At 44.1% G+C, this 14,129-nt stretch overlaps 1 protein-coding gene across 2 annotated transcripts in view; it reads right to left on the reverse strand.

Annotated features, from left to right (window-relative positions):
- LOC121000825 (cathelicidin-related peptide Oh-Cath-like) overlaps positions 1 to 14,129 on the reverse strand; it is a 107,907-nt gene that overhangs the window by 14,432 nt on the left and 79,346 nt on the right. The window contains exons 1-2 of one of the 2 annotated variants that reach the window (XM_040431501.1): positions 6,143 to 6,375; positions 5,632 to 5,733 (exon numbers count right to left, since the gene is read on the reverse strand). The exons of the other annotated variant lie outside the window; for it this stretch is intronic. Coding sequence (XP_040287435.1) covers positions 5,632 to 5,733; positions 6,143 to 6,331 — 291 coding nt within the window. The 5' untranslated portion in view covers positions 6,332 to 6,375. Of the gene's footprint in view, positions 1 to 5,631; positions 5,734 to 6,142; positions 6,376 to 14,129 lie in introns of those variants that run through there. 2 annotated transcript variants of the gene reach the window in all.

The following is a 14,129-nucleotide window of genomic DNA, read 5'->3' on the forward strand; positions in this document are numbered from 1 at the left end:
CTCGGATGGTAATCTCTAGCAGAAGGCACCTTCCCATCGAGATCTCCGTTAGTCTATGTACAATTACATCATGGGTGTTAAACAAGATAGAGACCCCGGCATAAGGCTCCACAGACATCGACCAAAAGGACAGACCAGAATGCCACTCTCGCTCTGCCTCTCATATGAGACCTGAGGTGTTTAAGCGTGTCTCTTGCAAGAAAAACACATCGGCCTTGAGGTATCTCAGGTGTTCGTAGACGGCATGTCTGGTCTTTCTAGCTCTAATACTATTCACATTGCTGGTGACCACTTTAAGATGGAAGTCTGCCATCAGGAGAAGAAGAAGAAAGATAACCCCCATCATCATAAATCAGAGTCAGAGTTTTCTTGCTGACTACCAGTTTCCATATCCCATACAGACTGTGACTCGGCATGAAGAGGTCTCCTTTTTGTGGGAGGTTCCCCTCCTGGGTCGTCATCACATTCCGCCATCATACGCTTCAGCTCACTCTCTATTTCTGCCTCTCCATCTGACTCGGAGAGCACACCGTATCTGTTGGTTGTTACAGTTCCATCAGCCTGCCTGTCCACTCTCATTTTAGTGGGTTTTTGGACGGTGGTCCATTCACCCTCAGGCCTGCGGCTGGACTTATCTTTTTTCCGTTTTTTAAGGATTTTATTTTCCCCAGTGGTGGGTGCTGGGGCAGGGGAGGAGACAGACACTGGATGCTCTACAGGCTGCTCCACAACCTCCATGTCCCCCTCGGTGTTACCTGCCTACGGGTGGTCCGGCACAGTATCATTCTTGTGTGGGGTCTCTGGCACTGTGTATAATGACCCTGACAATAGCGCCTCCTCCTCCTGCTCCTCATCTGGGACATCTGCCCCTTCCACCAAGTCCTCATCAGGGAGATTTCTACAGATGTTATGCCACGCTTCAGGACAGTCTCTATGGGGGTGACCGATGTTACCGCACAGGTTACACCTTATGTTCTGGCAGGTGGCGCTCACATGGCCGATGTCCCCGCACAGGCTGCACTTCATCATGGTGCAGACACTCGCCACGTGACCCGATTTCCCACACTTGAAGCATAGCCTGGGCTGACCAGCATAGAAACAAACCCCTTTCTCCCGGCCAATGAAGAAGGAATTGGGAAGGTGATGGGTGATGTTCTGGTGCTGGTGTAATGTAACCAGGACCCTCCATCCCCCAGTCCAGATTCCATCCTCATCCCTGGTCTTGGTCAGGTTTGACTTGAGGTCGCAATGCCTCCTGAGCCAGATAATAATATCCTGAGGGGGGACAGACTCGTTCCAGAAAATGATGGTGACATTTACAGTGTCAGGCTTAGAGATGGGAATGAAGCTGAACTTGTTCCACCCCTCAGTATCTCTGACCCGGGTGTAGAGAGCCCAGAACCGGTCCAGATCAGACATGAGCTTGAAGCTAATATCATAGCTCTGTCTGTCTGGGAGGTTTATTACTGCCAGGATGTTGGCTGGCAGGAAGCCCATCTGGGTGCACAACATGTCTCTGACCACACACCTTCTGTCAGGGAGATCTTCTTTTGCCCCTTTATGTCTAAACCTGACAACGTTCCTTCTCTTGAAGGCCTGGCCTGTGTATCTGGCGTTAGAGGGAAATGATGGAGAACCCCGACTCCAAGCATTCCCAGATGTCTGACCAGTACCAGTATCCTGCGGGGGGCGACGTGTGGGCTGCTGACCGCCCGTACTGTGGGACTCTGCTGCCTGTGGTGTAACTAAAGGGAGGAACTCCTCAGCCTGAGACTGCACTGCCCCCTCCCCACCATCAATACCAGGGTTCTCTATGTTCCCAGCAGCCATAGATGACTCCTCCGCTGGAACATTATCACCCACAGAGACATCAGCAACATCAGACATGGCAGCCATAGAGGACTCCTCCGCTGGGACATTATCACACACAGAAATATCAGCGACATCAGACATCTCAGCAGCCATAGAGGACTCCTCAGCTGGGACATTATCATCCACAGAGACATCAGACATCTCAGCAGCATTACAGTCCTCAGTATTAACCCCCTGCACCCCACAGTCCTGAGCGTCCTGCTCAGACACACCCTGAGGTGCTGCTACAGTGTTACCTGTAGGTGTCAGTCCACAGTCCTCCTGCAGTGCACTGCCTCCTGGGACTTGTGGTGTCTGCACTGCCACTTCATTGCTGTCATCAGGTAAGAGTCCACAGTTTTCATCTTGTGCAGTACTTACTGCTGGGACTTGTAGTACCTCACCGGGGGCTGATGCAGGACTTGGCTCTTGTTTCTTAGATGTACTTTTCTTGTACAACTCTCTCTCTTCAAAGGGAAGAGTTGCTGGCTGTAATATGGGTCTTACGTGGGACTGCAGGGTTTCAGACCTAGATGTTGATTTGGTCCCAGAGTTTTTGTCCTTCTCAAACCTCTGCTGGTTCTGGTATGTCTCTCCCACTGGTCCCATTTTCTCCAAGACAGAGTCGATCTCCTGCGCATTGTCAGCGAGTTCCTTAGCCAGTGAGTCCAGCTTCTTGTCCAGTAAGGCCTGCTTCCCTGGGTTTGCAGCCTTTAGTTTGTATGTGCAGTTTATCTGTTTCTGCAGGTACAGCTTATGTTTCTTTAGCGTCTCCATTCTCCTCACCAGTGCTGGGATCTGCTCAGCCAGGTGGAGCTCAGGTGGCTGCTCTGGAGGCCTCTGATTGCTGCTAGGGAGTTTTGCAGGCTGTTTGTTTGCAGTACAGGTTTCTGTCTGTCCTGGAACAAGAATCTGCATTTTTGGTGCAGAGCCTCGCAATCCCTGGAGTTTTGCGGCTGCTGTCACTGCTCTTGGGTCACAATCTCCTGGTGGGCGACTGGATCCCGGCTATGTAGCAGAGACGGTACTGGTAGCACCTTGAGGTCTTCCTCCATTACTGCCTTTGATCTCCTTCACAGCTTGCATGCCCCCAGACTTTCTGCGCTCAGAACCTATCACCACACGCTGCTGCAGATTCTCCTGGATGGTTTGCTTTTCCAGAGATGTCCTCCTCAGCCTCCCCGGGGTGGAGGTGGATTGTCCACCTGAGGCCGGCAATGGAGATTGTCTCAGCTCCTGCACACTCTGCACGGTTCTTACTTCTGGACTCTCCAACACTTTGGTCCTGCACACAGGTGACCCTTCATTCACACTGGCAGGTGGTTACACTTACTTTTTCCTTCTTCTTCTCTTACGCTGGAACTGGTACTGCTGACATACTTTCTGTCCATAGAAACTTTGGGATTTACATCCCCTGACGGAGTTGTCTGGGTGCTTCCCAGATTTGGCCTAGAAGCCTGGGCCTTGCTTGGGGAGCTTCCCCCCCGGGGGTGGCCACTCCCTGGACTTTCTCCAGACATCAAAAGCCTCAGGAGAGCTCCTGACACACAACCTCTCAGCAAGGAGGCAGTATTATAGTAGTTATATTCTTGTAAATAGGAGCAGTATTATAGTAGTTATATACTTGTACATAGGAGCAGTATTATAGTAGTTATATTCTTGTACATAGGTGGCAGTATTATAGTAGTTATATTCTTGTACATAGGAGCAGTATTATAGTAGTTATATTCCTGTACATAGGAGGCAGTATTATAGTAGTTATATTCTTGTACATAGGAGCAGTATTATAGTAGTTATATTCCTGTACATAGGAGGCAGTATTATAGTAGTTATATTCTTGTACATAGGAGCAGTATTATAGTAGTTATATTCTTGTACATAGGAGCAGTATTATAGTAGTTATATTCTTGTACATAGGAGGCAGTATTATAGTAGTTATATTCTTGTACATAGGAGCAGTATTATAGTAGTTATATTCTTGTACATAGGAGCAGTATTATAGCAGTTATATTCCTGTACATAGAAGCAGTATTATAGTAGTTATATTCTTGTACATAGGAGCAGTATTATAGCAGTTATATTCCTGTACATAGAAGCAGTATTATAGTAGTTATATTCTTGTACATAGGAGCAGTATTATAGCAGTTATATTCCTGTACATAGAAGCAGTATTATAGTAGTTATATTCTTGTACATAGGAGCAGTATTATAGTAGTTATATTCTTGTACATAGGAGCAGTATTATAGTAGTTATATTCTTGTACATAGGAGCAGTATTATAGTAGTTATATTCTTGTACATAGGAGCAGTATTATAGTAGTTATATTCTTGTACATAGGAGCAGTATTATAGTAGTTATATTCTTGTACATAGGAGGCAGTATTATAGTAGTTATATTCTTGTACATAGGAGCAGTATTATAGTAGTTATATTCTTGTACATAGGAGCAGTATTATAGTAGTTATATTCTTGTACATAGGAGCAGTATTATAGTAGTTATATTCTTGTACATAGGAGGTAGTATTATAGTAGTTATATTCTTGTACATAGGAGCAGTATTATAGTAGTTATATTCCTGTACATAGGAGCAGTATTATAGTAGTTATATTCTTATACATAGGAGCAGTATTATAGTAGTTATATTCTTGTACATAGGAGCAGTATTATAGTAGTTATATTCTTGTACATAGGAGCAGTATTATAGTAGTTATATTCTTGTACATAGGGGGCAGTATTATAGTAGTTATATTCTTCTACATAGGAGGCAGTATTATAGTAGTTATATTCTTGTATATAGGAGGCAGTATTATAGTATTTATATTCTTGTACATAGGAGCAGTATTATAGTAGTTATATTCTTGTACATAGGAGGCAGTATTATAGTAGTTATATTCTTGTACATAGGAGCAGTATTATAGTAGTTATATTCTTGTACATAGGAGCAGTATTATAATAGTTATATTCTTGTACATAGGAGCAGTATTATAGTAGTTATATTCTTGTACATAGGAGCAGTATTATAGTAGTTATATTCTTATACATAGGAGCAGTATTATAGTAGTTATATTCTTATACATAGGAGGCAGTATTATAGTAGTTATATTCTTGTACATAGGAGCAGTATTATAGTAGTTATATTCTTGTACATAGGAGCAGTATTATAGTAGTTATATTCTTGTACATAGGAGCAGTATTATAGCAGTTATATTCTTGTACATAGGAGCAGTATTATAGTAGTTATATTCTTGTACATAGGAGCAGTATTATAGTAGGTATATTCTTGTACATAGGAGCAGTATTATAGTAGTTACATTCTTGTACACAGGAGGCAGTATTATAGTAGTTATATTCTTGTACATAGGAGCAGTATTATAGTAGTTATATTCTTGTACATAGGAGCAGTATTATAGTAGTTATATTCTTGTACATAGGAGCAGTATTATAGTAGTTATATTCTTGTACATAGGAGCAGTATTATAGTAGTTATATTCTTGTACATAGGAGGCAGTATTATAGTAGTTATATTCTTGTACATAGAAGGCAGTATTATAGTAGTTGTATTCTTGTACATAGGAGGCAGTATTATAGTAGTTGTATTCTTGTACATAGAAGGCAGTATTATAGTAGTTGTATTCTTGTACATAGGAGGCAGAATTATGTTTTTGACAGCTCAGTATCACCACATCTTGTAGAGATTTTCTTTTGCATGAAGTAGTCTTAAAATAACAGATTTAGGACTCAGTTCAGATATTTTTTGCAATGTTTATGTAAATTACTTACTCCGTCGGGCTTGAAATCACACTGGGTTAAATCAGGATTCTCGGTTTTGAGGCACACCGTCTCTTTAATAATAAAGCCTCTTCTGTTCGGATTTTCATCTTCCTGTGATAAATAGATGGATGAAAACATACATTTTCTGCCTCTTTTGTGATATATTTTGTTTGGTGAAGTCGACAGTGAAGCCTCAAGAGTTTACAATTTCACTGTTTTCCAGGAGTGAACATGACTTCTCAGTATTTGTCTGCAATAAATGCTGAACCAATTTCACCTGCCAATCTTTAGTCTACTGATCCTGATCCTGATTTATTCTCCAATCACATCCAAAGCTTCATCCACAGTTTCTGTTATCATACAGCAGTGCACTGTGAGAGCTCGGAGGATAGTTCCACATCCACCAGCAGAGTTGTTGCTGGGAATGGAGCTTTTAGGACCTTTATATGTAATTATCTGAATTAAATTGCCAGCTTTACATGAAATGAATTTTGGAGCACCCCCTTGTCATATGCCTTACCTCCATTGGAACAGGGGGCAGCTGGTCCAGAGATTTATATAAGTATGTGACCCCCTCCCTCTGGTTGTAGAGGTCAATGACGTCTCCTATAGATCTTCCATCTTGGACCTCAGGCTCTGCAGTGTCAGAGAGACAGCCGTGTAATGTGACAGCAGAGACGAGCAGCAGAGACAGCCACCAGCTCCTCATCTTGGCCTGTCTTAGAGGAACTGTCCTCTCTTTACCCCCTTCCTTTCTTTATATTCCAGGATGATGGTGCAATCCTGGGTGTTTTACTTTTGTCATGAGCTGCGTGTCACCTTTTACGTGACTTCATTGACGATTTTTCTTAATTTCACTATCGAGCTTCTTGTCCAGAACACACAGCATAAGGCAAGTGCATGAATAACAATTCCTCTAACATTATTTTTTCACAACATACTGTATGAACGTCCTTCATTTGTTCTTAAGCAGAGCTGGTATGTTTACACAACCCTGGTCCTAGTGTAACATCCCGGAGTATGTTACCAAACTCTTTCTTCCCCGCTACATCATGTTAGGTGGATGTATATTGTCATCTGGTGTAATCTAACATTGCATTTTCCATTATATGCATTTTATAGGCCTGTTTTATGTATTTTGCTGTAAATCTCCATGTACACCAGCAAGTGGCAGCAATATGTTTAGCAGGACTTTGGCCAGTTTAGTATATCTAGACTGGAATAGTTCATTCCTGTCTAGTCTCCCCTCTTTGAGCAGAAGTGTGCTGGTCCCATGTCCTGTCTTCTGAGAAGGAGAGGAAGTTAGTTTAGTGTTCCAGCTTCCCCTGCTGGGGAAAGGCTTTGTTAGTAGGAGCTCCCAGTTACAGGGATCCCAACTCTGGAGCCAGCCTCGGCTGAGGCCCAAGATCTCCATTCCCAGACTGAGCCATCAGCCTCAGCTGGAAGAAAGCAAGCAGCACCTCCAGTCCTCCAGGAAGAGCCATTCCCTGTGAGCATAGCTGTGAGTACAGATCCAGAGACCAGGAGAAGCCAAATTCCTCCTCAGCTAGTCAGGCCCATACCAAGCAGAAGACAGACAGAGCAGAAGATACCTGCCAGATTCACTAGGCATATGATAAGAAGCAGAATATATATTGATTCCTGCCACATATTGCCAATATCTGCTGGGACCCAAGACTCATGCTGTAACTCGTATGGATTCAAGCTGCCATTCAGTAAAGACAAGTTGGATTATATCACCAGTCTGGATCTCATTCCTTACTACCAAATTTCCTCAGTTACTCCTACTAACAACACTCATTTTATTGCAAGTGAGGCAGGATCCAGGAGTCCAGCCGTAGCAAGGTAGGAGACACCGTTGACACTACACAGAGACACTATCCCCACTCTGCATTCCTCACCTGGTACGTGAGTTATAACATCTTAAAGGGTCCTGCAACAGTACCTGCGCAAGCTGCAATTGGCGTCACAAACAAATCATAGACTTATATACATATATCCTGACCCACTGCATTATTGGCCACCATACCAGTGTCCTGCTCATTGCACTAGCATAGGGAGTGAGATCTTCTGGTTGGTCATTCTGCACACCCCACTGCTTTCCTGGTCTGTGACTTCACTGTATCCTGGGGAGGCCACCCCGGTACACGGCTTATACCACCATTATGGAAGTTGAGGAGATGACAGTAATTGTCCTCCCCTCCCCCTATTCTATCCTTAGTGTAGAGCCAGTCCAGTTCTTGCTGTCACTTTGCTTTACTTGTAATGAGTCCTGTCCATAGAAGTAGAAGGCCGGGATGTTCTGAGATGTTTCCCCTTCTCTTGAACGCCATAGTAGCTGCTTGGGCTTCCTTTTTGTAGAAGGCCTGACTTTAGAATATCCAGGCCCAACCATCTCTCCTTCCAGCTGTGGTGCTCCACTATGATACCCCTCCTTACAGTCTTTTCTTGCCTGTTGTTGCTTTGTTCTCCAGTCTTTAGTGGTCCACTCAGTGTTTCTCTGGACTCTGGCGCCTTCCCAAACCATAGTAGATCTGCATGCGAAAAAGTGGAATACAGACCTCCAGGCTTCTATTCAGTGAAAGCCTTTATTAATGGTGTTGCAGTAAAAACAACGGTGTGTTCCTGTCTACGCGTTTCGGATCAATAGAGACAGATTGGATAACTCATTGAAAGAAAAAGATACAATGTTGTGTGGGTCCATGCGTAATTCTTGAGGGACCCTAATTGTCTCTTCCGAATTCTGAGAGTTAGCAAAATGTCTCTTTAAGGTAAAATTTCGAGCCATTTTATTTACATCAAGGATGGTTCTATATATGTCAAAATGACACTTAGGAGCAAAAGACAACCCCTTGGACAGGACATTAATTTGATCTTGAGAGAGTATAGTTGAGGAGATATTTATAACTTGAAAATTACTCACTACTTTTTTTTGCGTGAGGGATAGCGAGCGTTGCTTGGCGTGTTTCCACCCTGCTCTGCGTTTTTTGAAGATCTCCTTGGAGCTCTCGCGTGACCATCTGACATATCGCTGTGTGCACCTGACATGTCAATCTCCGGACCCGTTCGCAGAGTCTCGGCCGCCGAATCGGATGAATCGGGCTCTGTCGAGCTGAACACCACTCTTGGGGTACGTGTCTTTTTTCCATGAGACATCCTTTTCATAATAGATCGTGGTGTGTGTGCTCTAGTATGAGACCAGGTGTACACGGCATTGCTCTTATAATCTTGTTGCTCACAATTGAATTTATCCTGCTTGATTTCAACAAGGGTGTCTTCCATTTTATTTAAATTTTCTTGGAGCTTAATGTCCATATCTTTGAACACATCCAGGTTGATATATGGAGCAATGGATTCTTGTGTCACTTTCATCTCTTCTCTCAGACTAGTTAGAGTTTCCTCTTCATGTGAGACAATGAGTTCCATCAGCTGGAGAGAACAAGCAATTGGATAAAATAGCTTGCCATTGCATAACAAAAGTGTCCGAATATATGGTTGTGGGTTGTTTGCGGAGTCTTAGACCTTGCGGAATCATGTTTTGCTCAACATATCTTTATGTAGACTCCAGAGAAATACTCCAGTAATGGGGTAATAGAGAAGTAAAAAAGGGAAGCAGATGACATGGCTGCAGCTTCCCCATCAATACCTGCTGCAGTCTTTAACACTGAGCCCTTGTTTTATTGATTGGAAGGAGTTAAAACCCGGACTGGATGCTGCCCCTCCGTGTGCTTTATTATAGTAACTGGCTGCACCTATGCAGTGCCCCACTATTATCATCCATCATCCAGCACTTTCCCTGTAGTACACACTGCACAGATCACATAGGGCGGCATCTGAAACATAAACCCAGGCGAGGAAAGGTGAATAAAAAGAGGGGGACATTGGAAAAGAGAGAAGCCAAGTTGGCAAGGTCGTTGTTTGCTCCCTGAGAAATAAAGTGGATCTGGCAGGGACTGTGGGCGGCTGCGGTGTGATTTGTGAGTGGTCAATTTATATTTCTTTTTACGTCCAGCAGTTAACAATGTCCAGCTGGAAGAAGTGAAAGACTCCAATCAGAGGAGACATGACTGGCGAGTCACGGGATGTATACCAATACTGATTCATATGCTCTGAACTGGTTTCTACTTCTATATGGTCAGTGTATGGAAGTAGAAAAATTATTATTGATTTCTGTCCAACGATAACCTCTAATCTGTGGCTCCAACTGGAAAAACTATAACTCCCATCATACTATGACAGGAGATTTGTAGTTTGACAACAAATGGAGAGCATGGAGGGCACTGGAGCACAGTATAAAAGATGTGCACAAGGTGAGCAAATGTCGTCTCTGCAACATGCTGTAGAAGGATTAGCATCCTCATCACCACTAGTAATTACCATGATTCTCATCATCACCATCAATAATCACCATCATCCTTATCATCACCATCATGATCACCATTGCCATCAATAATCACTCCCTGCTTATCATAGTTATCATCATTAGAGATGAGCAAAGTTTTTAAAAATTTATTCGGTCGCTTTGCCAAATTTGTCCCCCAAATTTGCTTTGATCTGAATTAAAATGTCTCATAGCATGTTAAATCAGGTCTATCCCGTCCTGCAGTTAATCTTTAGGGAGAATCTATCCTGGTGTACATCACTGTGCATTGCAGCAACATGCATAGCTCGTCCTTTCTGGTAGAGAAACAGTTACTGTGCGTCAGAATGACAGGCAGGTGACATATATGGATGTGTGCATCATCGTGCAGGCCACCAACATTCCTAGATAACCCCTAGCTAAAGAAAAAAAAAGCATACAGCAGCATTCAGTAAAGCAAAAAAATAAAAATACGCTGCATGCCCCTGCAGGTGTCCCAATGACTCTTGGATTAAAATAAGGACATGGAGGCAGCGCCAATAAAGGAGTCTAGAAAAAATGGTTCTTTTAAGCCATGTTGCGGCAGTGCAAACACATGTGTTTGAATCCCTTCTGTTAGCTGTAGAATGACTGTGCGTCACTATTAGGCTCGGTTCACACTTCACTTATTTAGTCAGTGTCAGCCCAAAGGCAGGTGCAGGTGAAACCCACAGAACAGGTGCAGATCTATTCTTGTTACCTAGTTAGCTCCTGAATTTGACCCCCCCCCCCCCCCAACAATAAGTGATGGAAATAACTGACCACATTTTTCTGATCCGTCAGAAGAACCACCCCCAAAAAGCGTGTCCTGTAGTTTGAGCATCCGCCTTCACAACGTCAGTATTTGGTCAGCATTTGATCAGTATTGGTAAGGCAAAAACAGGAGTGAGTCCAAACCAGAGATAACGTGATGGAAATATTTGCATGTCTACTGTGTTTTGAACCCACTCCTGCTTTTGGCTTCCAAATCATGATCAAATCCCAATGCAATGACCATGTGACCATGGTTCTGATCTTCAGGAGACAACCAGGATTCAAGTTTTTGGTTGATGACACTAAGTGCAGCGGGCGCCTCCCCCTAGGGCCTTTTAAGAGAAAGTTTTGTGATGCCAGTTGCAATGAAGCAAGTTAACGCTATCTGCTACATCTGTTGCTCTCTGGCTCTGCTGTGCTGACAGACTGGCTGTATAACTTAGCTTTAGCTGTAGGCTGTAACTTCTTTCTTTAGTCCGACTCTAGATTTGTCCAGGGAAAACTTTACTCCTGGCTTCTGAGGCTTCTAGCTGTGGCCTCCACATCCAGCAGAGCTGAAGGTGCTCTAGCTGTCCTAGACAGGGCTAGGCGTGGGCACATCAAACTTGCTTCCTTCCTCTAGCAGGGGGTAGGCTAGACTTTCCCCTAGAAGGGTGTAAGCTGAACTGAACGCTCACTAACTAGTCTCCTCCCTTCCTGCAGGAAGTAGGACTCGCCCACTCCTCCACAGAGGGGGTGTTAGAATGGAATGGAAAACTCCATTCTCTGTACCTTTAGCTCTGCCATTTATGCTGAAATCTGCTGGTGAACCAGGCACATTACATTTAAACTCAACAGTTGCAAAATATGAAATGCATATTATAAAGAACCTGGAAATAAATATATATAATGACATTAGGAGATAGTAGCGAGGTGCAGAAATGGAAATGCCACTCTGGGGTGTAACACAAGCAGTTCTTTTCCAGTGTGACTCCACAGATATCCCCCATAAGTGCCCTCCACAGATCCCCCATAAGTGCCCTCCACAGATCCCCCATAACAGTGCCCTCCACAGATCCCCCCCATAACAGTGCCCTCCACAGATATCCCAATAACAGTGCCCTCCACAGATCCCCCCCATAACAGTGCCCTCCACAGATCCCCCCCATAACAGTGCCCTCCACAGATCCCCCATAACAGTGCCCTCCACAGATATCCCCATAACAGTGCCTTCCACAGATCCCCCATAACAGTGCCCTCCACAGATATCCCCATAACAGTGCCCTCCACATATCCTCCATGAGTGCCTTCTAGTAATGTATCATTGGGGATAGTGGTTTCTTCTTCTTCTGCTGAGATTCAGAGCACGGGGCAACGGCTGCGGAGTGAGCGGCTGTCAGGGCAGTGGGACAGGCACATTGGCCATGCACTGCGGGGGGTCCACAAGTCGGGAAGACGAGCCCCAACTGCACCGCAACTGCTGCTACACAAGTCTCCTGCTTCACCACTCCCGCTCCTCACATGGCCGGCAGGGGGGCGGCTGCTCTCCAGCAATGTTGGAATGTCCACCAGGGGGCAGCCGAACTAGAGCGTTGCTCCCCGCCCTGCTGCTGCTGCTGTGCTGCCAGTGTGTGGCATGCAGACTCAGCGCTGCTGCTGCGCAGGCAGCTTGAGCTTAACATCTCTCCCTGAGCTCCCTCTGTCATGCGCCTCCTGCCCCGCCTGCCTGCTTCATTCATAAAGTGCGAGGAGCAGGCAGACGGGGCAGGACGCATGACGGAGATGTTTTTGACACTCACTGCACTGACTGCTGGATGCTGGCATTTTGCCAGCAGCTTGAGCGGCGCGATATGGCTAAGCGGGGCCACCTACCTGCGCAGCTTAGTTAGAGGGAACACTGACTGCAGGGTCCAGGGGGGTCCACAGGTCAAGCCCCCTGGAGTGCCGGGCCCGGTCGCAACTGCGACCCCTGCGACCCCTGTATGTACGCCAAGGTTCACACGTCAGTGGTTTGGTCAGTGATTTCCATCAGTGATTATGAGCCAAAACCAGGACTGAAGCCTCCACAGACATAAGGTATAAGAAAAAGATCTGCACTTGTTCACCGATGACACCCGCACCTGGTTTTGGCTCACAAAAGTACCATCAATAATCACCCCATCCTTATCATCAATCATCATCATCACCAGTAACCACCATCATCCTTTTCATTATCATCACCATCAATCATCACCGCCATCCTTATCATTATTATCACCATAAATAATCATCATCATCACCATCAATAATCACCCCATCCTTATCAATTATCATCATAACCAGTAACCACCATCATCCTCATCATCACCATCAATCATCACCCCCATCCTTATCATCATCATCATAACCATTAACAAAAATAATCACTTTTCCTTATAATTATTATCATCAACATCATTAACACAAATACTCACCATCATCATCCTCATCAACACCATCGATGTTTAATGCCCATCATCTATCTATATGATCGACATCGACAACCATCATCTTTATAACTGTCACGCCTTGTCTTTATTATTAATTATCCAATATTAGCATAATTCTCTGAGATTCATTACCCCACATCCTCATCATCACCATCATCATCCAGAAATCGATCTTCACCCTTCATCACACATTACCCCTTCATATGTTAACTCTCTCACATTTACCATTATCCTTTTTCTCCTTCTCCTCATAAAGGTTATTCTTAGTGTTGAGCGAATCAAAGTTGACGAAGTGGAATTCGATCCGAATTTCAGGAAAATTTAGATTCGTCAGGAAAATGAATTTCCTCGCGCTTCGTTATAACGAATCCGATTTTTTCTAAAATGGCTGCTGCACATGTTACAAAGAGTAAGTAAGAAGCCCGGGAATGAGGGATCGCTATTCTATTACACCTTGCTGCACTAATTGGGGTTAAAAGTGATCTAATACTACAGATTTTAAGTTGTTCACCTTCTTTTATACATAACTAATTCCATTAATCCTTGATTCTGTTATTGGGGTGAAATTGCTGCCTTATAGTACAGAGTTTGGGGGGTTCACGTTCTATTATATATTAGTAAATCCGATAAACCTTGATTTTAAGGTGAAATTGCGGCCTGTAATATGGATTTTGGGGGGTTCACATTGTTATTTTACATAAATAATTCCAATCATCATTGATTGCATAATTGGGGTGAAATTGCAACCTGATACTACTGTTTTTGGGGTGTTCATGTTCTTTTATACATAAATACATCCATTCATCCTTATTTCTGGGGTAAAATTGCCGCCTGACACTACTGCTCTTTTACCCTCACAGTTACTGTTACAGTACAGTATTCCCGACAGACAGGTGACAGGACCTTCT

The sequence above is a fragment of the Bufo bufo genome, chromosome 5, assembly GCF_905171765.1.
Source record: "Bufo bufo chromosome 5, aBufBuf1.1, whole genome shotgun sequence".
NCBI classification, from domain to species: domain Eukaryota; kingdom Metazoa; phylum Chordata; class Amphibia; order Anura; family Bufonidae; genus Bufo; species Bufo bufo.